At 33.2% G+C, this 26,759-nt stretch overlaps 1 protein-coding gene across 1 annotated transcript; it reads left to right on the plus strand.

Moving 5' to 3' along the window:
- The first annotated feature begins 7,671 nt into the window (after positions 1-7,671).
- On the plus strand, positions 7,672-25,133 carry LOC111702796 (laminin subunit alpha-1). Its single transcript, XM_023474572.1, has 14 exons — positions 7,672-7,769; positions 8,683-8,807; positions 9,478-9,573; positions 10,544-10,608; positions 15,514-15,610; positions 16,386-16,502; positions 17,584-17,681; positions 19,303-19,435; positions 20,312-20,386; positions 21,094-21,243; positions 22,138-22,210; positions 23,667-23,734; positions 24,155-24,242; positions 25,049-25,133. The coding sequence occupies exons 2-14, from the start codon at positions 8,720-8,722 to the stop codon at positions 25,131-25,133; spliced, it is 1,233 nt and encodes a 410-aa protein (XP_023330340.1). The 5' UTR covers positions 7,672-7,769; positions 8,683-8,719.
- The last annotated feature ends 1,626 nt before the right edge of the window (positions 25,134-26,759 follow it).

A 26,759-nucleotide genomic window follows, 5' to 3' on the forward strand; every position in this document is an offset into this window, starting at 1 on the left:
GGTGTACAACATCGGGATGCAAAGATATAGGGATTAGAAAATCAAAGTTAGTGACAAAAACTGAATTCTCTGTCTCTTTTACGTCGTCGGTAAAATTATCAACTACTGGTTGCAAAGATAAATAGTTTTAGTTAGGATAAGTAAGATGGAGTTAATAGTTACTTTTTTAAAATTAAGTTTAAGAATTAAGGTTTTCAATTTTAATTTATGATTTTATCTAATGAGTAATAACAGTATAGATGAATAATGATTAGTATGAATGAGTAAGGATGAAAAAGGATGAGTAAGGATGAGTAAGGATGAGTAAGGATGAGTAAGGATGAGTAAGGATGAGTAAGGATGAGTAAGGATAAGTAAGGATGAGTAAGAATGAGTAAGGATGAGTAAGGATGAGTAAAGGTGAATAAGGATAATTAAGGATGAGTAAGGATGAGTAAGGATGAGAAAGGATGAGTAAGGATGAGTAAGGATGAGTAAGGATGAGTAAGGATGAGAAAGGATGAGTAAGGATGAGTAAGGATGAGTAAAGTTGAGTAAGGATGAGTAAGGATGAGTAAGAATGAGTAAGGATGAGTAAGGATAAGTAAAGGTGAATAAGGATGAATATAGATGAGTAAGGATGAGTAAAGATGAGAAAGAAAGAAATTGACTTAAGGAGGAACAGATAGTTTACAGGATTTGAATAAATTATGTATCCTTTTTCATATCTTTAGTCGCAGATTTTACAGATTGGACGATTAGGATGGGGACGGTACAGTTCTGAAAGCTATATGAAAAGGAAGACGTAGTACATTTGAATTTCCGAGCCGGGTCAACCTTTCCGGTCCCAGTTTGTACTGTACCTAGCTCTATGGACAGGACTAGCCGGTGCAACAAGGTTGACGCGGTCAGACTTTACTCTTTTTTCCAAAATTTAGTAATCTTTTTTACCTGGCTTTATCTAGATTTAAATATTTCTATGGTTTACTAGCTTGAAAACCAGCTTTGCCTGAAAACTCATCTATCTCTTTAAAAGTTAAGTTTCTGAAAACCAAGGTAAGAACATTTCCCGTGGTTTTACCGAGTTACCTAAGCAAAATGAGAACTTGTGCTTAGTTTTATTTTTAGTTTATTTTAGATAGGAAGGCAAATATATATCATATTCGTATATATAATATATTATAGTTTAAAGAATCACTTTACGTTGATAATCCTTTTAAGCAGCTCATGGTTGGATGGTCAGATCGGTTAATGAACTAAATTCAATTAGTTGAATTTGTTTAACAATCTTCCCTTTTATTCATCATGTTGGATAATTGTGTACAGATTCAGTTTAAATCCCTGCATGATAGTATTTAATTGAAACATCTGCTAGGTGGAAGAGTGGGGGGAAGGTGTGGTTAAACAGGGGGGGGCAAATATTCTCTTTTGCGGGGGCGGATCTAATTATTGAATGTGGTTACCTGTCCTCTACAGACTTATCTATCTATCTATCAATCTATCTATTTATCTATCTATCTATGTATCTATCTCCATATCTATCTATCTATCTATCTATCTATCTATCTATCTATCAAACTCTATGTAGACATATGTCACAATGATGGTTTGCGGTGTGATTGCTACCATGCTCATTACTGCCTTACCTACGTCTCCCAAAACGTTTCAGCAGACCTATAAGTAAACGACTGTTTTGATTTTTCTTTTAGTTCATCGGAGAAACTGAGTCTTTGCAATAACCTCAAATTTTCTAACCCCAATATATATGTGCAACATAATGGTGTTATTTCAAGTTTAGATTTTTTGATCTACGAGATTTCATAGCTTTAAATATATCTTAGGTCTACGACATCGGGTTACAAAGATATAGGGATTTAAAAATTGGAGTTCGTGGCAAAGACTCATGGTGGTTTAAACTGGAAATACTTAATTTGATTCAAACTTATGTCAAAAATAAATCTGTCTTCTATGGGGATGGAACCCACGGCCAAATTAATGATACTGAAAATTCGCCCTCTGGTTTTTAATGTTTTTTAAACTCCGCATTCTTTTTTTCTTTATTCTTTTGTTTATGCTTTTTTTTCCCTGTTCTCTGTATTCGGATTCTTTGCTTGATCTGTACCTGTATTCTGATATGTTTGCTTTATCTATTTCTGTATTCTGCTGCTTTTCTTTGATCTGTACCTATATTCTGATATGTTTGGGTGATCTGTACCTGTATTCTGATATGTTTCCTTGATCTGTATCTGTATTCTGATATGTTTGCTTGATCTGCATCTATATTTTGCTGTTTTGCCTGATCTGCATCTGTATTCTGTTGTTTTTACTTAATCCGTATCTGTATTCGGCTGTCTTGCTTGATCTGTATCCATATTTTGTTGTTTTGGCTTGAACTGTATCTTTATTCGGCTGTCTTGCTTGATCTGTTTCTGTATTCTGCTATTCTTGCTTGATCTGTATCTGTATTCTGTTGTTTTTGCTTCATCTGTATCTGTATTCTGCTGTTTTGCTTGATCTGTATCTGTATTCGGCTGTTTTGCTTGATCTGTATCTGTATTCTGCTGTTTTGCTTGATCTGTATATGTATTCTGTTGTTTTTGCTTGATCTGTATCTGTATTCTGCTGTTTTTGCTTGATCTGTATCTGTATTCTGCTGATTTTGCTTGATCTGTATCTGTATTCGGCTGTCTTGCTTGATCTGTATCTGTATTCTGCTGTTTTTGTTTGATCTGTATCTGTATTCGGCTGTCTTGCTTGATCTGTATCTGTATTCTGTTGTTTTTGCTTGATCTGTATCTGTATTCGGCTGTCTTGCTTGATCTGTGTCTGTATCCGGCTGTCTTGCTTGATCTGTATCTGTATTCTGTTATTTTTGTTTGATCTGTATCTATATTCGGCTGTCTTGCTTGATCTGTATAATAAGATTATTGGAGAAACGTCTTTTCTCTGAATACTATAAAGCACATGAATGACCCCAGTTATATATTGAACAATGCCAATCTCACATCAACTCCATATATTCTTGAAACGGGAGCATCAACTATTATTCCATTTTTTCTTTCAAAACTTTGGTCGTTAATAAGATGGAATTTAAAGAGTGCCATCAAGGAATTACAACTGTTTCATTGAAACCTATTAATTGTAATTGTGCCAATGATGAAGTTATTTTCCACCTAAAGGATTTTTCAATTATGAAACTCACAGCTTCTGTAAAAGCATCAGTAAGTAAATGTATTGTGTATGTTTTTTCTTCTAAAAGCAACTGAGCTAATACTGAAAAGTGTTATGTCACTTGTTATCAGATAAGGCTTGGTTGTTTCTGTTCTGAATCGCTAAAGAAAGGAACTAAACAATTGAATCAATCTCAATCTTCTTTATTTTAAACTTTAATTTCTTGCTGAAGCAGAATGAAATATCAAAGGTCTTAAAGGGAGTGTTCGCGAAAAATGAAAGGGGGTATAGGCTAAATGAGATAAAAAAGCGCTTTTGATCCCCACTAATCTTACTTCTATCTGTTGCGTCTATAAGGAGAAAATTGTTAAAGATGTCTCATACCGAATAACATGGCGTCCATACAAATTGAGAAAATTTCAACATACGACTTAGACCGTAAAAAAATCAATTTAATTTCAAACAAATCATTCAGATATTACAACCTATAGTCATCGATTATCTTTCGCCACATTTATATATAGTTGATTTTTCATAATATGTTTTAATTGTTATGATCTGAGAGTTACTTATAAAAACGTTTATTCCTGTTTCGAGGATTTTTGGTAATGAAGACGACATTTTCATATTTTCCAGAAATGTTCGAAAACAAGTTGTGCGCTAAATATTATTTAAAAAAACAAAATCAAAACTAGTATGAAATATTAAATATATACAAATGTGGCGAAAGATAATCGATGACTATAGGTTGTAATATCTGAATGATTTGCTTGCTATTAATTTGATTTTTTTACGGTCTAAGTCGTATGTTCCAACTTCCTCAATTTGTATGGGCGCTACGCTCTTCGGTATGAGACGTCTTTATCAATTTTCTCCTTATAGACGCAACAGATAGAAGTAAGATTACTAGCGATCAAAAGCGCTTTTTTATCGCATTAAGCCTATACCCCCTTTCATTTTTCGTGAACACTCCCTTTAAACATTAAAGCTAAGCATTTTTGTATCGTATAATTCATCTGCTGAATCCACTGGGGAAACTTAACCCTATAAAGGCTGGGGTCTGATTCTATATATAGCCAGGGGGGGCGTTTGGCGCCCCCCCCCCATAGAAAAAAAAATAGAGAATAGGTATAGGGTTAAAATGCATGTGCATAGCCCAATTTGGCATGGCCAGCTCAACGAAAAAAAAATTAGACCGATAACTTTAATAGTTTGGGTTTCCTGTAATTGAGTCCCAACACTTACAATTCCACGAAAACACCTTCAAATTTTTTGGAACTTAAATAAAATGTAGAAAATAAATGTAGAAAATGACGAACACTGGTGACATTTAAAATACATTATTTCATATCAAATAATCATAATCCTATATGTACTTTTCATCAAATCAGCATACCAAATAGTTGCATTTTTATAACATGGTTGGCTGAAACAATAGATCGAGCCGTAATTACTTAAACCTGACTTTAAGACCCAATCTTTAACCCAACTCTGATGATAGCTTGTGTCACGTGATTGACAGCTGCAAGATCTTCGGCTCGACTTAAGGAGTTAGGCCCAATAAAAATAAAACCGACCCTGGTTGGTATTCGTGGAGAATAAGGCTCAATGTTGAGTATTATTCTCATAAAAACCCGGAATGCGTCAATTCCTATCATGGAAATCCGCCAAATAGAATATTAAACCGAAAGCTCAAGCTGTAAATAAGGCCCAACGACAGCTTAGATCCGAGCCGTATTTTCCCTAATTTGTTAAATCGCGGGCTCTGAGCCGGCGATTCAAAAAATTCAATAAAATACGACTCGGGTCTAAGCTGTCGTTGAGCCTTATTTACGGCTCGGGCTTTCGGATTTAAGTTGCATCTAATTTTTAACAGAGTTTAGTTCATTAAACCGGTTTAATGTTGTATTTGGCGGATTTTCATAGTTGGAATTGGCGCATTCCAGGTTTTGATGAGAAGAATTGCAATTTGAATCCTTTCTTACAAAAATACTGACAAGTGCTAAGTAAATAAATAGCATACAAAGCTTTTCACTGGTTAAACTATAATTTAAGTATGTTAAGGTCATTTGGTTAACTGTAATGAATTTAAATAAAATATCTAGAAAATATGCATCATTTACTTTCATTTCAGTTCAAGAGGTTTATCATTGAATTGGTGATTTAAATTTTCATTGTTTTGAATTTTCTGAAAGTAAATGAAATTCCTTTGTAAAGACCTGGTTTTAACATGGACCTGGTTAAAGAAATTTATTTTATTAGCAGAATTCAATGAAAAGGGTTTTGTAAAGGAATGTGAATGCACAAGAATAATGGGAATTCAATTACGAATTCGATATCGTCTTTTTAAATAATTCTTTGATTTAGTATAGTGATGCCTACTTAGAAAGCTGTAATCTGTAAGAGTTTCATCTGCTATATTTACATTTTGTTTGTTTATGTTTTGACTGCATAGGGGTGTACTTAGTAAAACAAGAAAATTGCAGTATACAAACAGATTAAACTTGTCAGTCTTCACTGTTCATCTTGCGGAGACATTATAGACACATCTTTACTGTCTCTTACACTTTTCAAAAAATAAACTCCAGCAGACATGATAATATTATGGCTTTTGAAATTAGGTATTACAATGCTAATTCATAATAAAGACGAAATCGAATTCGTCACTGAATTCCCATGTTTTTTGGGACACCCTGTAGAATAGTGAGGAAAAAAAGGCAATGATTTTGAAAGAAAAAAGTATAAAGGAATGAAATGAATGGAAATTGAAAATAGAAGAAAGCAAACAACAAAATATAAAAGCTTGAAATAAAAAAAAAACAAGAGAACTGTTTTTTTTCAAGAGAACAACATTGTTTCTAAGAGTAATCTTGAAAAAATCTTTATTTTCCATGTCGCAACAATTGTTATCTAAGCTTAAATGTCCAAAAATCATACAAATATATTTAAGGAAACTTACATCTCTTAAAACATTATGAAAGTTTTATTTATGTCCAATGACCCATATACTTTTTAACAAAATTATGAACAAAACAACGCCATCTTGTTTCAGCATTTCTCACTGCCAGTTACCCATGGTGGCAGTTTATTGAACTATAAAATGTTCTAGGTATGTTCTGCTATCCTGAACAGCTGACTGAGTACCAGGATGATATGGAGGAAAGGAATTATCCAACTAGAAAATATTTTTTTAACAAATTGTATAACTCTTCTAAAGTTTCACTTTACAAAATGACAATACTTGATATAAAGAGATGTTTTTTTTAAAGAAGAAAAGCACTTTTTAGACAAAACTTGAAATTTTGGATTAATTTGTTGCTTAACAGAATTATCAGGCGGACTATTACAATGATTCAGAATATAGTTATGATGAGTCAAGGTTATTTTTATCAATTATCATTAGTATTATTATTATTATTATTATTATTATTATTATTATTATTATTAGTATCATTATTATTATTATTATTATTAGTATTATTATTATTTTTATTATGTTGTAATTTCAATTGGAATTGCGTTGCGTGGAATTGCATGCAATGATTGCTCCCTCTTGCACCATTTTATTGCGCGGAATCGCGCTTTATTTGCGAACAAGAAAGCAATTAAATACTCGCTGAATTGCGCAGAATTGCGTGGAGTTACGGGCAACGGAATTGCTTATTTCGATATACAAATCAAAATTTTTAACTGTGATTTACAAATTTATGCAGCAGATCCAGGAATGGAAATATCTCTGTAGATTTTAAAGTAATCGAGGCCCGAGGGTCACAATTGTTTCAACATTTCAGTGTTTTTGATGTCGTTACAAAGCAACAAATTTTAATTAGTAACTTATTAAATCACTTATTCAGTTAAATGGGTCTACTTAGGTCTAAAATGTCGTCTTCCTATGCCAGAGTCTGGTAACCATGCAGTATATAAATATTATAAAATAAAAGATTGAGTCAAAATTCAATTTTCCGAGCATTTGAGACAGAAATGTTAGTGAAGTTCAGTTTATTGTATGCCACTACTCAAGTTTAAAATGAATTTTTTGTTGTTGAACGGAACCCTAATCCCTAAATTTCATACATTGTTCTTGGATTGCAGAAATCGGCAAGTCATTTTATAAAAAAACTCAATTGGCAATAATCAATTGTTTAAAGAGAAAAAAATGGATATCTCATGTATTCTTAATCAGAGAGAGCTTTTAAGGTCTTGCTATGAATTGTTATTAATTAATTCTATATAGAGGGTTCCTAGAAATTACAACCGACAGTTCATTTAGGAATCAGTTACAGTTAAACCCTGCACCGAAAGAATTTATCAAATGTCGTCTTGACAATTTTTTAATAGGTTTTACGTAAATCTTAATATTTTCGAAAGTATAAAAATAGTCATGAATATGCGGGAACAGTTTTAGACAGCTCCATATAATCATTTAATTAAAAAAGACTAAATATCTGCAGGAAGTGAAAAATACGACATTTGATGAATTCTTTCGATGTATGGCTTATTTAGGGTTTAAGTAGTAAATATGTATATTCAGGGAATAAACTGCTCTCCTATGGACAAAAGCTGACAGTTCACACTTCATGGCATACTGGCAGAGGGGACACATCAGGCACCCCAACAAAGTAAATCATTTATTAATCAATCAATTAAAAATGCAATCAATTATTTATTCAAAGAATCAATTATTTAATCAAAACCATGAACTTAAAATTTAAGTCAAAACTTTTCGTTCTTTAGTTTTAGACTCAGAGTTTTACTAAACCCAAGATTATTTTAAATTGCATTCGATATCAAAGAAAGAAGTTAAAAATTCAGCGTGTAGGTGGTGTCATATCAATTTAACTTAGCATCGTTTGAACGAACGTAAGTGTTGAATTAATGTTTATTTAGACAATGACAATAGTCCTAAAATATGTTTTGTAATAAGTTCATATTAACATGATTAAATTTATATTTGTTTAAATGCTCTAAAAGCCAGCTTGTAAAAAGCTGACTTTATTTCAATAGGATATAAGTCCAATCGATATAGCATCGTATCTGAAATCGTTATCAAAAGTAACTTTTATACAGTAGAAATATCCAAAAAGAGAGGATTAAGAAGAACATCAAAAGTGTGTCCATTGGATATTCAGTTTAAGTAATCGGGATTAAGGATATCTCATATTTCAGTTTTCAACTCTGATTATTTTAATTTGTGTTTTCCCTAAAATTGTGACGGTTGCACATTTCTTGATGGAAAAAAATTAACACTTAAAGCAAAAAAACGAAGATACCTTCCATAATATTGATCAGACTAGGGTATTAAGGGTATTATGCATGCCCCTCTCTAAAGGGAGGGGCACTTAAAATTAAAAGGCAACCTCTTTATTCACTGTATGATTAAGTTTATCGTTATGTAACTGTTATTTTATTTAGCGAACCTGATGTTATCCTTGAGGGAGCTGGATTCCGGATTGTAACTGTTATTATATTTAGTGAACCTGATGTTATCCTTGAGGGAGCTGGATTCCGGATTGTAACTATTATTATATTTAGTGAACCTGATGTTATCCTTGAGGGAGCTGGATTCCGGATGGGATATGGTAGATCCAACTACAGGGGGAGTAAGAACGCGACAATTAAACTGGTTTTTCTAGAACATGATTGGTACTTCTTCCCAGGTCAGCTCACTCATAATAAATTACGGTGGTAGGCGCTTATATCAATATATTGAAGACGACTTTAGATTTAAATTTGTATTTATATCAACCTTTCAAACAGCATGGAAGCATGGATACTAAACAAACATGGAAACAAAGAGAAGCTGCTAATTAAAAAAGCTTATCTTTAATTACTTGTAACACATGTGATACGGAAAAAGTTTGTAAGGAATAAAAATAAAATGAAAAAGTCGTCTTCAATATATTAATAGAATCCCCTACCACCGTATCCAAACCAAACTTTTGAAAATATTTTCGTAATCTAAACTTAAATTCTCCTTTTGTACTATTCTAGATGGTGGTCCAGTATCTAAAATTGAATTCTCCTATTGTACTAGTCTAGATGGTGGTCCAGTATCTAAACTTGAATTCTCCTATTGAACTATTCTAGATGGTGGTCCAGTATCTAAACTTGAATTCTCCTATTGTACTATTCTAGATGGTGATCCAGTATCTAAACATGAATTCTCCTTTTGTACTATTCTAGATGGTGGTCCAGTATCTAAACATAAATTCTCCTATTGTACTATTCTAGATGGTGGTCCAGTATCTAAACTTGAATTCTCCTATTGTACTATTCTAGATGGTGGTCCAGTATCTAAACTTAAATTCTCCTATTATACTATTCTAGATGGTGGTCCAGTATCTAAACATGAATTCATGAGATGCCTAGGGGACCTAGAACACCTTCTAATCAGGGCTAAATATCACTCAGATCAGTTAGAAGGTAACATTTTCAAGCCCCTTTCCAGTCCCTTTTCATTCATTTTTCACTCATTTTCTCATCCCTTTCTAGTTCCTTTCTAGCCCCATTTAAATTCCTTTTCAGTCCATTTTTAGTACCTTTCCATCCCCTTTTCAGTTTCTTTCCAGTCCCATTTCAGTTCTTCCCGGCCCAGTTACTTTTCAGACCCTTTTTAGTTTCTTTCCAGCCCCATTTCATGTCCTTTCCAGTTACTTTCCAGTTCCTTTTCACTTCCTTTCCAGTCCCTTTTCAGTTCCTTTCCAGTCCCTTTCTATTCCCTTTCCAGCGCTCTTTCCAGTCCCTTTTCAGTTCCTTTCCAGCCCTTTCCAGTCCCTTTCTATTCCCTTTCCAGCGCTCTTTCCAGTCCCTTTCCAGTTCCTTTCCAGTCCCTTTTCAGTCCCTATTCAGTCCCTTTTCAGTTTTTTTCCAGTCCCTTTCTATTACCTTTCCAGCCCCTTTTCAGTCCCTTTCCAGTCCCTTTCCAGTCCCTATTCAGTCCCCTTTTCAGTCTCTTTCCAGTCCCTTTCTATTACCTTTCCAGCCCCTTTTCAGTCCCTTATCAGTTCCTTCCTAGTCCCATTTCAATTCCTTTTTCGGTCCTTACAGTCCTTTTCTAGTCTCTTTCCAGTCCCTTTTCAGTGTCCCTTTTCAGTCCCTTTTCAGTCCCTTTCCAGTCCCTTTCCAGTTCTTTTCCAATTCCGTTACAGTCTATTTCCAGTCCCATCCAGTTTTTTTTCTAGTTCTTTTCCAGTCCTTTTCTACTCCCTCTAAAGTCCCTTTTCATTCCCTTTCCAGTCCCTTTCTAGTCCCCTTCCAGTTTTTTTTCAGTCATTTTCTATTCCCTTTTTGCCCCTTCTAGTCGATACAATATCAAGTATCAAAATAAACCCATACCCAAACCCATAACATTAAAAAAACGAAAAGATGAAAATTGTGTTTTTTCTTCTTCTAGGTACCTTGCACACTGCAGCAATGCAGTTTGGAGCACAAGCTTCCTTAAGCCTAACAAGAACTAAAGTAAGAAATTTTTGTATTCTAAAGCTTACTTAAATGGACCGCAAATAACCAATTAATAATACTGAAAGGGACAGTAAGCGTAATTTCAAAGAAACCCTCTATGCAAAGATTACAATTCCCGATTAACAATGGTACCCTTAAAAGCTTTGTCTGATTTAGTAAGAATTAGATATCCGTTTCGGGATCACCCCGATCAATAAGGATATCTATCTCCTTTCTAGTGGGCAGATCGGAACTCTTGATCTTCTCTCTAGCTCTCATAATGGACAGTCTAATAATGTAGAAAGATTTATTGTAGAATTCAATCTAGAATAGGAAAATATTCCATTACAATACAATAATGAACAATAAAAATGTATTTACATTTATGTACAATCTGAAGATAAATGAAGTCTCTAATAAAATCAAAGAATAAATAGCATAAATAATATAAGGCAAACCCAGGGCAGACAAAGTAATTTTTACCTCGCTGTAACTAACTAGATCGCCAAATATCTATCGCTGTCACAAAACGTTTTCATATTTTAAAAGAATGTGCTCATTAATGTTACGCATTTACGCTACAATGCCTGATAAAATAACATTAAAAACTATATATATGACTTGATACCTTACTTGGTTTAGGCGGAGTTTTAAATTGTACTCAGCCCCTGTGTGAATATTCCCTGTATATTACCGGTTCTTGATCAAAGTTCAATGGATACAGGAACACAGTGAACATTGCCTAATGCAGGGGCTGCACAGGGTAACTTTAGGGACTACTCTCAAACAGATCATGACCAATTGGTCGCTAAACATTCGCCAGCCCAGAGAAAAGAAAAAAGAAAAAGAAAATTGATTAAATGATTGTCATTGAAACTGCACCCAGCAACCTGGATCTAAATTTGACTGGTTGATTGTAGAGTCTGCACCCCGCAGTCTGGATCCAAACTTGACTGGTTGATTGTAGAGACTGCACCCCCCGACCTGTATCCAAACTAAATAAATTGCTGTAGATTCTGCAACCCACAGCTGGAACTCAACATCAGAACAAACACAGCTTCTGAACACATTTTTGATTGAGCTGTATGATCAACCAAGCTCAGACTTAAACCAACACTGGCGTTGGTAACCAACACTCTCTCAATTATGAATAGATAAACATAGTTACTAAATATCAGAATACTGGAAACCCTTCACTGAGGATCACAATATACTCACACTCCTCATCACTCCTTATCATCACTCTTCTTCTAAGTGTTTCCACAGATCTATGTTTCTCCGAGATAAACTTGTCCAAAAAAGATTCAGGGAAGCATTCAACCTTAATATCATTCTCAACTGGTTTTTCAACCCTAAGGTTGTTACAGGCATTTCTGATCTTTTCTCATCCAATCTATTCCTTGAATCCAATCAGATCCTCATTTAACATGTCAACTCGGATATCATGTTCCTTGGTACTAATGGGTTTTCTTTAGTTCCTGTTGTCCATTCAGCCATAGTATTGTCATTGTACGGTTGTATACAACTAGTGGGAGCTTGATGTTTTGATCAAACCACACAGATCAAAGAACTCAGATATATTTCCAATTATTATACTCAAGGTCACTTGCACACTGGTTAATAATTTCTCAGCATCTACAAGTTTACAAGTTTAGAGTTAGGTTTCTTTTCCCCTCTTTATTTCATGTTTTGGCTCGATCCACCCAGTCCCAAAGATAATTCATCCTGCTGCTCTGAGTCCCATAGTTTCATAATACCTCCATTAGTACTAGCTTTCTCTGAGGGTTTTTCTCCACTCTTGACTACAAATCTTAGAACAGACCAAGCGATCTCTTAAAACCAGGAGATATCATCAACCCAGAAAATCTCATCAAATCAGAAAATCTCATCAAACCATGATATCTCAAACAAAAAGATCACATCAGACCAGGATATCTCACAAGACCAGGATATCTCTTCACACCAGGCAATCTCTTCAAACCAGAAGATCTCATTAGGCCAGGATATCTCACAAGACCAGGAGATCTCTTCAAACCAGGAGATCTTGAACCAAAGGATCACATCAGACCAGGACTATACCCCAGACCATTAGATCTCATCAGTTTTAAAGGATTTCAGAAGCGAACAGGGATTGCTTATTGACTCATGATCGCTCATCAACTTGGAATCACAACTCATGTCAGGATCACAACTCATGTCAGGATCACAACTCATGTCAGGATCACTGTCATTCTAAGGATCTCCCTTATTCTTAGTCTTAAAATCATCAGTCTTACTAGGATCATTGTTATTCTTAAAATCTTCATTCTTCTTTACAAACATCATTATTTTTAGGATCATCAATCTTACCAGTCTTCTTAGGAATACCATTCTTGTTGGAGTCCAAATTATTTTCTCCTATTACAAAACAGTGTTCATCAGAAGTCAAATGCTTCCTGAAGCTAGATTTAGTCCTCCATCTTTGCATATAGCCTGTTATCCAACCTTGGAATATAGGATCTACTAGCAACTCTGCTACACCCTGTCTGCCTTGGCCACCAGGGCTGAGAAATCATCCATTGCACTATCAATATCATCAAGGCCCTTAACCTCATCATCAACTGCTTTTTTAAACTTTGTAATAAGAATGTGAGCTTTGTGAATACTAAAGAGAGTTTTTGACTCATCCATTGTATTCAACAAATTCTTGTGTTCAACTGCTGTAGATTCAAACTGCTTAGACTCCACCTTATCCTCATCATCTATTTGGTTTCTAAACTTTTCAATAGACCTGAAAGCTTTGTGAACATTACAGAGAGTTTTCAACTAATCCTTTAAGTCCAACAAATTCTCATGGTCATCTAGTGAGGATTTGAACTGCTCAAGCACAATTCCATTACACTCCAGCACATCATCTTCATAGGGTATGAATGTATTGTAGTCCCGAGAAACTTATTGGTAATGATAGATCCTTTCGATCTCCCATCACCTTGGCATCAGCCATCATCTTAGCGTCAGCCATCATCTTAGCATCTGATAATCTCAGATTGTCTTCAATGTCAGTTGATGGAAAAGAAAACACTTGAGCTCAGAATGTCAAATCATCCTGAGGCTAGAACAGTTCTTGCTCTGTGTTTCCATTCATGTATGATGGATATCTGCTATGGGTTTAATGGCCAATCATTAAAAAGATTCAAGACTGTAATTAAAATTTATGGACTTGTTGTGATATGTTGACTGTCCGCAGCTACGAACATTATGGCATTGGAAGGAATAGAGACTCAGAATGTATGTGCAGCACTAGAGAGACATTCTAATAGATATGGAGTACCTGGATTCATTTACATGGACAATGGTACTCAGCTAAAATCTTTACTGTATGCAACATTCTCTATTAGGGATTTAGAAGTTCTGATCCAATATAGTTTAGGTATCAAGATAGTTGTGTCAAATGCCAAAGCTCACTCTGAGTGAGGAGGGGTTGAACAAAGGATCTGGTGTTGAGAGAGACCCTGGATAAATTACAAGTTAATACTACTATTCCTTTGATATGCATGCAGTGGGATATTTTATTCTCTAGGATATCCAATATCCTAATTTGCCTATTGCCAGGGGGGATTCATATAATGAAACTGCTTTAGAGATCATTTTGAGATCCCTCTGGAGGTAGAGGAAATTCAAGTATAAACATTAGTGTGAACTCTTGGATTAAGAGTTAAGATCCAGATAATAAACATTGACCAGATATGTGTATTCTATGGATTAATAGATGCTGGGGTCCAGATTTTAAGCGCTGAATGGGGTGATATACACTCTATTTTTTAGAAATATATATTTTTCATGATTTTATGCAGTTTTTTTAACCCTAATTGAGAGTATGTTGGTTACCAATGCCAATGTTGGTTAAGTCTGTGCTTGGTTAATCATAGAGCTCAATTAATATGCCTTGAAGTTGTGGGTGTTCATTGATGGAGTTCCAGTTTTGGGGTGCAGATTCAGCAATCAATCAATCAGAGGCTGGAGTTCTGGTCATGGGGTGCAGTTGGTGGATCTCACAGCTGAGTTACTTGTGGTATGATTGATAAAGTTAATTCTAGCCATGAGGTGCATAACCTACTGTCAATCAATCAAGTTTAGATATAAGTTTCGGGTGCAGTTCAGCGCAATCAATCAATCATTTTTTCTTTTTTCTTTTCTTTGGACTGGCGAATGTTTTGCGACCAAACGGGCTCGACTTGTTTTGATTGCTGCCCCTGAAGATCCCTTTTTGGAGTCTGTGCGGCCCCTGGACTGGGCTGTGTTCACAGTGTTTCTGTACTCAATGAGCTCAGATCAAGAACAGGTTATTTATAATGAACAGGGAGAAACCACGGGCAGAGTACAGTTTAAAATCAGTCTAAACCTAGTGGCATATCGAATTACATATTCATAGTTTTTAGTAATATTTTTGTTCAGTGTTGCTGCATAAAATGCGCGTTAAAATTAACAAGCATATGTTTTATCTAATAAAACGTTTTTAACAAGATAGTTATTCGGTATATATTGATAGTTAGGCATTCTACTAGGTTACATTGAGGTATATTACTTTTTCTGCCCCGGGTTTGCCTTATATAATTATGTTTTACAGAGTGTCCCTTATCACATCGGATTATTCTTGGATTTCATGAAAGATGGGACTTACCTTAAAAATTGTACAAAATATAAATACATGAATATTTTATTGCTCTAGGCTGTGTTGTAATGGAATCTTTTGATTTCAGATTAAACTCAGAAATAAATTCTTTCATCATTACTGATCAGTCCATTATGAGAGAGAAGATTGAGTGCTATGATCTGCCCAGTAGGAACCAAACTGTGTAGGGAGATAGATATACTTGATGAAAAGTAACATATGGTCGGGGTGTCACTTTAGAGAATAACAAAATACTTTTTATTTTTTTACAGGCTGTAGAACGTTGCAGTTGCCCCCAGGGATATGAAGGGTTATCATGTCAAGAATGTAGCTACGGGTATACTAGGGTTAACAATACTATTTATAAAGGTAAACTATATAATACACCTTGGTATATGGGTATACTAGGGTTAACACTACTATTTATTACGACTGGTATACTAGGGTTAACACTACTATTTATTAAGGTAGACTATACAGTACACCTTGGTATACGGGTATACTAGGGTTAACAATACTATTTATCTTATCTAAATTTTTTATCTTTACACAATACACATGGTACTTCTGGCTTTTACGGATTTTTCTGTTAAATAACAATACTATTTATAAAGGTAAACTATATAATACACCTTGGTATATGGGTATACTAGGGTTAACACTACTATTTATTACGGTAGACTATATAGTACACCTTGGTATACTGGTATACTAGGGTTAACACTACTTTTTATTAAGGTAGACTATATAGTACACCTTGGTATACGGGTATACTAGGGTTAACAATACTATTTATCTTATCTAAATTTTTTATCTTTACACAATACACATGGTACTTCTGGCTTTTACGGATTTTTCTGTTTATTACTTAGGAGTAGGGTTTCAATTGAAATTTTTGCAGGAAAATCGTGCAATAATTGCACTAAGATTTTTTTATGTTTCGAGTAAAAATTGCACGAAATTTTGATAGAATTGCGCATTGATGCCATAAACCTATTTTTTTCGAATGAATGCGCAGTTTTGTGCAAAACGGATTACTTATTAATACAAAATTTATTCCAGGGCAAATAAGTTTAATAATTGTATGTTCAAATGCCAAAAGTGACACAAATGTCTGTTGTGAATTAATAGCTGCTGTGTATAGGCGAGTGCAGGAAGTGCAACTGTTACGGTCATTCTTCAACCTGTGATCCATTCACGCTAGAATGCGCAACTTGTGAACATAATACTGTGGGTGACAAATGTCAAGACTGTGCTAAAGGAAAAATCAGATTTTTTTGATACATCTTATATATACTTCTGAATTTGGCTTGTTTGTTTTTTTATCTGGTTGCTTATTTGTTTCAATGAAATATACGTTAAAATGGATGAACCGATCGGACCAAACTTTTCAGTGCCAAGGGTGGAAACAGGGGCAGGCAAGGGGGGCAGTGCCTTCCCCTAGAACTCAGAAAATTAACGGTTTTTAAAACGTTAACAAAATGGATTAGCCGTTAAAAAAAATGAATGGTTAAAAAAGAAAAGAAACAAAATTTTTTCTTAAATCGGTGAATTTTGTTTTTTTCTGCTTAAAATTGCATATGAAACTTGTAAAACCCTTACCGAATTTTTTCGCTGCTTTGCGCCTTTAATGCCCTTAATACTGTAATAAAACGTTAACGGCTGTGCCGTCAACGATTGCATTAATTGGTAAAAGAAATGTTTGTTGTGCTTTGTGCCATTAATGCTGTTAATTCTGTAATTAAAATGTATTATTGCAGTGCTGTAACCTTATTTTCTCTTTTAAATTCACAGATTACACTGAGTTGAATGAGTTCACAGAATTTCATTTTCAAAAATATCTTTTTAACTTCAGTATATATATGTATATATATATATACATTATTGCCCTCCCCACCCCATAGATCTATTTTTGTATACGCACTTTTTCAGTGCCATCTCACATGACCCCAATGAGAGTCAAAATCTAAATAAAAATGCCAGCGTGAGAACCGGAAAACTCCGGAACAGGAAGACAACTTTTAGACTCAAGTTACGACTTAAAATATTCCAATAAACATCAGACACATCAAGTGTGCAGTTTAAACAAATTCATTTCACGTAATTGTATAAGTCACTAATAAAACTGCTTCCTTTGGACCAACATCAAATTCACTCATGTATTGCTTTAATGTTGTCTTCCTATTCCATAGTTCCCTGGTTCTCAATAAAGAAAAATGATATTATTAAAAATTGAAAACGGAAAAATCCACAAAATGTTCAGCTTTATGTTGTGAATCGTTGATGATACTCGTCAGTTAACATTTCTTATAGTGTAAAATTCAAACAAAATTAATTTCAAGGTTTTTACGGAAACGCTAAGCTAGGCCGGCCTAACGACTGTAAGCCCTGTAAATGTCCTCTTGAAATACCATCTAACAATTTCAGCCCTGTCTGTCAGGTAAATGTTTTAGTTTTAAAAAGAAAGAAAAAAGATACATTTTTTCTTTAAATGTTCAGTAAAGATTAATACTAATGGTGTACAAAATTATTTTATTAGAGTTGCAATATTCCCATCATTTAATCTTACCGGACGGAATCTTTACTCCCCCGAGGGGAGAAAGGCCAGCTACAATAATTTCTCGTCCGAGCCACATTCTCCTCATTTTCTCGTCCGAGCCACCTCGAAATCCTCGGCCTTTCAATATTATATTTTTTAAGTGTCTAATCCTTCCAGATAAAACTATTTTTAAATAATCGGGCCACTGCACGTTAGATAACCGAAATATCACATTTTTGTAAACCGAAAAAAAAGGTTTCCAATTCTTGAAGATAAAACTATTTTTTTAAAAATCTGGCGACGTTAGGGCATAAAATATGGATGGACTAAAGTATTGCAAAGATTATATCATGTTGGAATCTTCAAACCCATGAAAATGATGTCAAACTTTATTTAGGTAAAGCTTAAATCTCTTCTGCCTCCGTTATGACTAACCTTTGTGATATAAAATAGATGGCAAAATATTCGGCATACCTCTGCCTATAATTTTCCCAATGGAACCAACCGAAAAAATTCTATGGTTTATAATTAACAAAAAAGATTGAACTTCTATAAACTTGGAATTATTTGCGGCATTTTACACCAGGAATATCTGAAAATGCGCGTAAAAAAGGCAAACATTTTTAAAGACATTAAACTTGAAATCTTTAATTTAATTGAAACTTTTTTTCGGTTTACAAAAATGTGATATTTCAGTTATCTAAGGTGGCCCGATTCTTTAAAAATAGTTTTATCTGGAAGGATTAGACATTAGAAAAAATAATATTGAAAGGACGAGGATTTCGAGATGGCTCGGACAAGAAAATGAAAAGAATGTGGTTCGGACGAGAAATTGTTGTGGTTGGCCTTCCTCCCCTCCTCCCCCAACATTTTTTATTTGCCATTTTCAAAATAATCGGTACTAGTTATATTCATTCTTCTCATTTTGTATTCTTTATGAAACAGAAATAATTTTTGTAACATTTGTTTTTATTAATCGTTTGTTTTACTAATAATTTTTGATCTCTTCCTTTATGTATAATTTTGAGTAGTCTTTATAAATTTCAAACCCGTTCTTTTTAAGGTTTTTTTTCCCGGGTATTACGATTTAATTAAAAGTTTAAACGGTGTGTAAATTGAGCATAACTTTTTCGGGGAAATTTAAAAATTTTTTACAATTGCTTGTATTAATTTCAAATCAAGTAAAAGAGAATATTAGAAATTTTTAAAAAGAAAGTTCTATAAAGAACCCAATTAGTGAAAAATTCTATGTTTCCCTATCATACGAACGGTGAAAAATATTAGACAAAAATCCCTGATATAAAACTTGGGTAAAGAAGTCCCGATTTGTGTAGTCCCAAGGAAAAATACTGCACTGGAATTAAAGTCCTGAGTTTTGGATTACTGGGATTTTTTTTCACATAACCTTTTAGTGCCAAATTTTAGGATTTTATTTCTGAAAACTTTTTATTCAGTAAAATTTCAGGTTTCCAATCTTTTACTGATAGCATTCTTAATATCATCCTAATATTAATAATATTAGGTTGCCACCCTAGATTATGATAAGTACTCTGTTGCCCCTGATGAGTACAAGTGTACTGCGTGTCCCCAAGGCTACGAAGGGGCTCATTGTGAACGTTGCTCTAATGGCTACTACGGGAATCCACTGACTATTGGTAAAATGTTAAATTCAAATTTAAAATATACGATCAAAATTTGTTCTAACTTTTTTTATATATAAATTAAGTTAACCTTCCTTGTTTTGTTTATGTTGTTCACTATGTATGTATGTATACTTCTATTAATCGTATACTTATAGGACGGACCCTACCTCTATTTTCTGTTAGTCTCCAATATAAAAAAAGGAAGCTTCAATGCGACAATATTTAAACACACTTTTTTACATTTAACAATGGTTTTAAATGTCAATGCACAGAGGCGAATTCAGGGGAGGGAGGGGGACGGTCCGGCTCAGCCCCCCCCCCCCACTCACAATTAAGAGAAGAGAGACCAGGCACCTCTTAGCCCTTTAATCTTGATTGAAAAAATGTTTTCCCTGCGGCGCCATTTTTTCACTCAAAATGAAGATTTAAAAAAAATCCAAATCTTGCAAACACACTTTCCGAATTCTGTCTCCACCTTTATTCCCCCCCCCCCCCCCCCCGGCTGGTCATGTTTCAACAAAAATTGACCAAATTCCCTGTACAAATTCCCAAGGGGGGGGGGAAATCGACATGTTCGCGAGTGCGCAATAATTCAATTATTTCCACCCACCCCCTGGAAAATATCATAAGCCGCCCCTTGGCTTTTCCAATAGAAAATGTGGAAAATATCATTGTTTTTCTAGCCTTAAAATTGAAAAATTCTTTTATAACTTTTTAGAGAAACAACAAATACAAATATTCAATTTTCAGCCTTAAAAATATGAATATCTTTTCTGAATTAATTGCACAGACCTTGTAAAGGTACTGTTCTGAATCGAACTTGTCACTCTATAAATGGAGGGTCACTTAAAAATACGTCTAAAGTCCTTTTAAATAAGTTTTGTTTAGGTGATTATTGTAAACCCTGCCGATGTAATGGTAATGCTGATCAATCATCCTCTAGGATTTGTGATCATATCACAGGTAAATATAGGATTTGTGATCATATCACAGGTAAATATAGGATTTGTGATCATATCACAGGTAAATCTAGGATGTGTGATCATATCACAGGTAAATCTAGGATTTGTGATCATATCACAGGTAAATCTAGGATTTGTGATCATATTACAGGTAAATCTAGGATTTGTGATCATATCACAGGTAAATCTAGGATTTGTGATCATATCAGAGGTAAATCTAGGATTTGTGATCATATCACAGGTAAATCTAGGATTTGTGATCATATCACAGGTAAATCTAGGATTTGTGATCATAGGTAAATCTAGGATTTGTGATCATATCACAGGTAAATCTAGGATTTGTGATCATATCAGAGGTAAATCTAGGATTTGTGATCATATCACAGGTAAATCTAGGATTTGTGATCAGATCACAGGCAAATCTATACAATTTACAAATTTACTGTTTAAATTTTGCTTTTCAAATTCGCTTCGTAATTTTTTCGGAAAAAGATTAAAATTAAATTAAACTATACATTTCTACCAATTTAGGCCAGCCGTGTGGGCTGTGGCTAGCTATAACAAACAAATATATGTAGATAATGTATTTCAAGGAAAAACTTATTTTGTTTTAAATGTCGGGTGATTCTTTATCTAAATTTTAACGAATTATTTTTTAAATGGCCTTAAACCATTCATGAGTTAGTTTGACTAACTATAAATATTAAGGTGAATGTTTATCCTGCCTGGGTAATACTGGAGGTTGGTCATGTGATGTATGTGTGCCCGGATACTATGGAAACCCAGGAGATGGATTTTGTAAACCCTGTGCTTGTAATATATATGGTGCAAGTAGTTCTGTCTGTGATCCTAGATCAGGTAAACCCTGTAATATATATTGAGCTAGTAGTCCTGTGTTTTATCCTAGATCAGGTAAACCATGTAATATATATGGAGCTAGTAGTCCTGTGTTTTATCCTAGATCAGGTAAACCATGTAATATATATTGAGCTAGTAGTCGTGTGTTTTATCCTAGATCAGGTAAACCATGTAATATATATAGAGCTAGTAGTCCTGTGTTTTATCCTAGATCAGGTAAACCATGTAATATATATTGAGCTAGTAGTCCTGTGTTTTATCCTAGATCAGGTAAACCATGTAATATATATTGAGCTAGAAGTCCTGTGTTTTATCCTAGATCAGGTAAACCCTGTAATATATATTGAGCTTACTGAAAAACAGCTAATTTCCTATTGACTTTTTAGAGAAAGCCAGAAGGTATTGCCTGACTGTAAAAGGCATGAATTAATGCTTTCTTGAGGGATTAACAATTTAAAAGTTCCGGCCGATACCACAGGGTGTCCCCATAAACGTGGGAATTCAGTGGCGAATTCTATATCGTCTTTTCAAATAATTCTTTGATTTAGTTTAGTGATACCTACTGAGAAAGCTGTAATATGAAAGAGTTTCGTCTGCTATGTTCACATTTTGTTTGTTTATGTTTTGACTGCATAAGGTTGTATTTAATAAAACAAGAAAATTGCAGTATAAAAACAGTGTAAACTTGTCCGTCTTCACTGTTCATCTTGCGGAGACATTATAGACACATCTTTACAGCCATTTACCGTTTTCATTAAATAAACTCTAGCAGACATAATAATATTATGGCTTTTGAAATTAGATATTTCAATGCTAATTCATAATAACGACGATATCGAATTTGTCACTGAATTTCCATGTTTTTTGGGACACCCTGTATGTATTAATGTTTAGGAGAATGTCCCTGCAAGGATAAGTATGTTGGAAGAACATGTGGACAATGCAATGATGGATTTGGAAACATAAGGTAGGAATATGGAAATATAAGGTAGGAATATGGAAATATTAGGTAGAAATATGGAAATATTTGGTAAAAATATGGAAATATTAGGTAGAAATATAGAAATATTAGGTAGAAATATGGAAATATTTGGTAGAAATATGGAAATATTAGTTAGAAATATAGAAATATTAGGTAGAAATATGGAAATATTAGGTAGAAATATGGAAATATTAGGTAGTAATATGGAAATATAAGGTAGAAATATCGAAATATTAAGTAGAAATATGGAAATATTAGGTAGAAATATGGAAATATTATGTAGAAATATGGAAATATTAGGTAGAAATATGGAAATATTAGGTAGAAATATGGAAATATAAGGTAGAAATATGGAAATTTTAGGTAGAAATATGGAAATATTAGGTAGAAATATGAAAATATTAGGTAGAAATATGGAAATAAATAAATTGTTTTGAAATGTTATAATGTTGTTTATAATATCGTATTTTTCACTTCAACTATCCTAGCCTATACTTATCCTTATCCCTATATCTCTATCAAAATAGAAGATTTAAAGATTAAGAAATAGTCGGGCATACAGTGTTAAAAGAGTGTTAAAGAGAAAACTCTGGATTAGGAAGACGAGTGTAAGGCTCAATTTATGACTTTGAATAGTCTAACAAACATGAGACACAGCAATTGTGCAGTTTAAACGGACCCATTTAACTTTATAAGTGATTCAATAATTTACAATTAAACTATTTGCTTTGTAACAATATTTAGTACGCTTAGGTATTGCTATAATCATATAATGTCGTCTTCCTATTCCACAGTTTTCTGAATATCATTGTAGAGTAATTGAAAAAGATTTGTTACCTTGCAACAATCTTTTTTTTTAATTTGTGTTTACTAAACATTTTTAAAAATCAAGTTTTATGTGTCCACTCATTTTGGAACAATGGGTTTTTTAATTTTGATAATCACCAAAGCCGTAAAGCAGAGTTAAAGAGACTGTAAGCGTAATTTCAAATGACTATTCTTGCAAATATGGAAATGCCCGATCTAAACCCTTGAAAGCTTTGTCTGATCAAGTTGAAATTAGATATCAATGTTTTTGTTTCATTTGCGGTTTCTCTGCGAGAGAGACTTGCGTATTGTTTATAAGAAGCAATGGAGAAACTCACAGAAATAAATACTTTTCTAGTCAGAAAAACGAGGGTATCTTCCACATTTTTTATCAGATGAATGGTTCTAGGGTACCATTGTAAATCGTGCTTTGTCATCTTTGCATGAAAAGGAGGATCACTGTTCAGTGTTCACAGTCCCTTTTATATTCATCTTTTTAAATGCAGTGCACAGTAATAAAAATAAAATAACAGTAATGAAAATAAAATAACAGTAATAAAAATAAAATAACAGTAATGAAAATAAAATAACAGTAATGATAATAAAATAACAGTAATGAAGATAAAATGTTTAGAGCTGGATGTAGAAGGTGTGAATGTAACAATATAGGAGCTACTGGGGACGGTTGTGATGCCGATACAGGTTTTCATTTAGACATTTTTTATATAATTTTTATTTAGACATTTTAAAAAGTTTTTACTGAGGTTATTTTCCTTAACTTATTAAAAACAATGAATCTACAGTTATATACCTAGCAAGTTAAATTTAGTGGTAATTTTTAACTCATCTTTTACTTTTTGGTTGAAATTTAGAGTTTTTAAATTTACTACTTCTAAACTTTGATTTTTTAGAATAAAAATATTGTCTCCGTTATTTCAGATTTGTTAATAACTTTATTTTTCATTTGTTTTTTGATTTGTCATGAATTTATTTAAATAATTTTACGATATTTTTTCTCTTTGCCAGGGGGTGACTGGATTTACTTGGTATAAATGTTTATTTAGGGAAATGTTTTAATAAACCAGGGGTTACTGGGTTTACTTATGATTTGTTTTTATTTAGGAAAATGTTTCTGTAAACCAGGGGTGACTGGGTTTACTTGTGATAAATGTTTGCCACTGTTTTATGGATTTAGCTCTTCTGGTTGCAGGTTCAAAATTTAAACCAACAAATATATTTAGCAGTAATTTCTGTTTTCTTTAATTGTGAACAAAGCCAAGATTTGAATTTTTGAATTGATTAAACTAAAATACGTCTTAATTCTCCAGAGGCCGCATTTAAAGAATTTGAATCGCGGCTCAAATTTGGTTGTTTCCACATAAAATTTTGAATAAAATTTTTCAAGATTTAATGCGGCGCTTAATTGAAACCGGTTTTTGGAGGATTTGAGACGGGGCTTAGATTCATTAAATTCGGACACAGGGTACATTTTAAAAAGGAATTACTGACAGGTTTTATAATTAAAAGAAATAAAGAAACAATCCTATTAATATTGTTAAATAAAATTAACAATCCCATTAATATTGGTAAATAAAATTAACAATCCCATTAATATTGTTAAATAAAATTAACAATCCCAATAATAATGTAAAATAAAATTGACAATCCCATTAATATTGTAAAATAAAATTAACAATCCCATTAATATTGGTAAATAAAATTAACAATCCCATTAATATTGTTAAATAAAATAAACAATCCCATTAATATTGGTAAATCAAATTAACAATCTCATTAATATTGTTAAATAAAATATTAACAATCCCATTAATATTGTTAAATAAAATTAACAATTCTATTAATATCGTCAATAAAATTAACAACTAATGGGATTGTTAAATAAATTTAACAATCCCATTAATATTGGTAAATAAAATTAACAATCTCATTAATATTTTTAAATAAAATTAACAATCCCATTAATATTGACTATACAATTAATATTTTATAAACTAGATCTCCTAACTGTGACATGAAGACTGGAAAATGTGAGTGCAGAAGCAAGGAAAAGATATTTCTTAAAGAATATTATTTTAGATAAAAATTATCTTTCGGAACATAATACAACATGATGTTTAGTTGACTATAATTTGGGAAATTACAATCTTCTTTCCCCTTCTAATGCTGCTACATACATACATTTAGTAACAAGAGAGATAGATGGATATTTACAAAATGCATGTTTGTAAGCATGATTTTACAGCTAACATCTTTTTTTGTTGTTCATTCAACCCAATAAGCTGCACGCTGGCTAAATTATCATTATTATTAATTTTGCGATCTTAAGAGTCAAACCACAATAAAGTTGAACACAATGTTTTTACCCGCATTTAAAGAAAACATATTTTAAATCGTAGACAAAAATCAGAAAGAAAAAACCCATGAAAATCGGTTGGATAAAAAAGATACGATTTCAAATCATGACTTGTAAAAATAATTGTAATTTGTTTTTTAAGTTTGGCTTCTGATATATCTCGAAAATGCCAGGATTATGCAATTCGATATTTTTTCTATTTTCTAAGAAAAAGCTAAAAATTAGGTGAAAGGAAAGCAGTGTGATTCATGTGAATCTAAACACTGGGGAATTACTTCAGGTAAAGCTAAACATCTTGGCTTTTCAATTATGCCTGTAAAAGGACAGTAAATTTAATTTCAAGTGACCCGCCAAAAAAAATGTAGTTCTGATTATTTCTCCATTGTTTTTAAAGCAAAAAATGCTCATTACCCTCATATAAAAATAAACAGTTTAAAAACAAACAAAAACCGGGATTTATAATTCACACCTAATCAATAAAAAGCTTTAATGGGTACAGTGGTGAATCCGGCATGACAAACACTCCTCTGCCGCTTTAATAATTGTAAATCGGCGGTACAATCTAAAGTAGGACTGCAAAGGTTGGCACAGCTCAGATAGTCAACTGTAAACTGGTGGGGCGTGGCCACTAGATGGAATGTAGGGTCACTTGAAATTACATTTAAATTTACGTATAGATCTGTACATAATGATTTATATTTATTGAGAATGGGTGTAGTAAATGTGAATGTGATATGTAAATAATAATTTTATATTTGTAGAGAATGGTTGTACCAAGGTACTAATGCAAGGAAAGTTATTTCATAGGTGTACAAATTTTGTACTGCAGTAGTACTGCAGTACAGCCTGACATGGAATCAATTTCAACAAAAATAATCTATGAAATATTCTAGTCATAGAAAACTATTATGTGAATTTTCAAAATTATCAAAATTAAATTCTTTTAACCTCCTCGGATACTAGACGAACACTGATGCATCTATTCTTGTTTACAAATTTCGCCCTAAGAGAACTGGTTTCAATATGTTCACAGAGTATACGCGACCACAATTAACTTTCCTTGCATTACAGTACCTTGGGTTGTATAAATGTGAATGTGATATGTACGGATCTTGTACATAATGATTTTATATTTGTAGAGAATGGTTGTTATAAATATGAATGTGATATGTACGGATCTGTACAAAATGATGTATATTTGTAGAGAATGGATGTACTAAATGTGAATGTGATATGTACGGCTCTGTACATAATGACTGCGATGACGTGACTGGACAGTGTGTATGCAAACCAGGGACGGTCTTTAGTTGGAAAAAATAGATAAACTGTATATTATTACTCTTACATTCCATT

This window comes from Eurytemora carolleeae, unplaced genomic scaffold (assembly GCF_000591075.1).
Source record: "Eurytemora carolleeae unplaced genomic scaffold, Eaff_2.0 scaffold518, whole genome shotgun sequence".
Classification (NCBI taxonomy): domain Eukaryota; kingdom Metazoa; phylum Arthropoda; class Copepoda; order Calanoida; family Temoridae; genus Eurytemora; species Eurytemora carolleeae.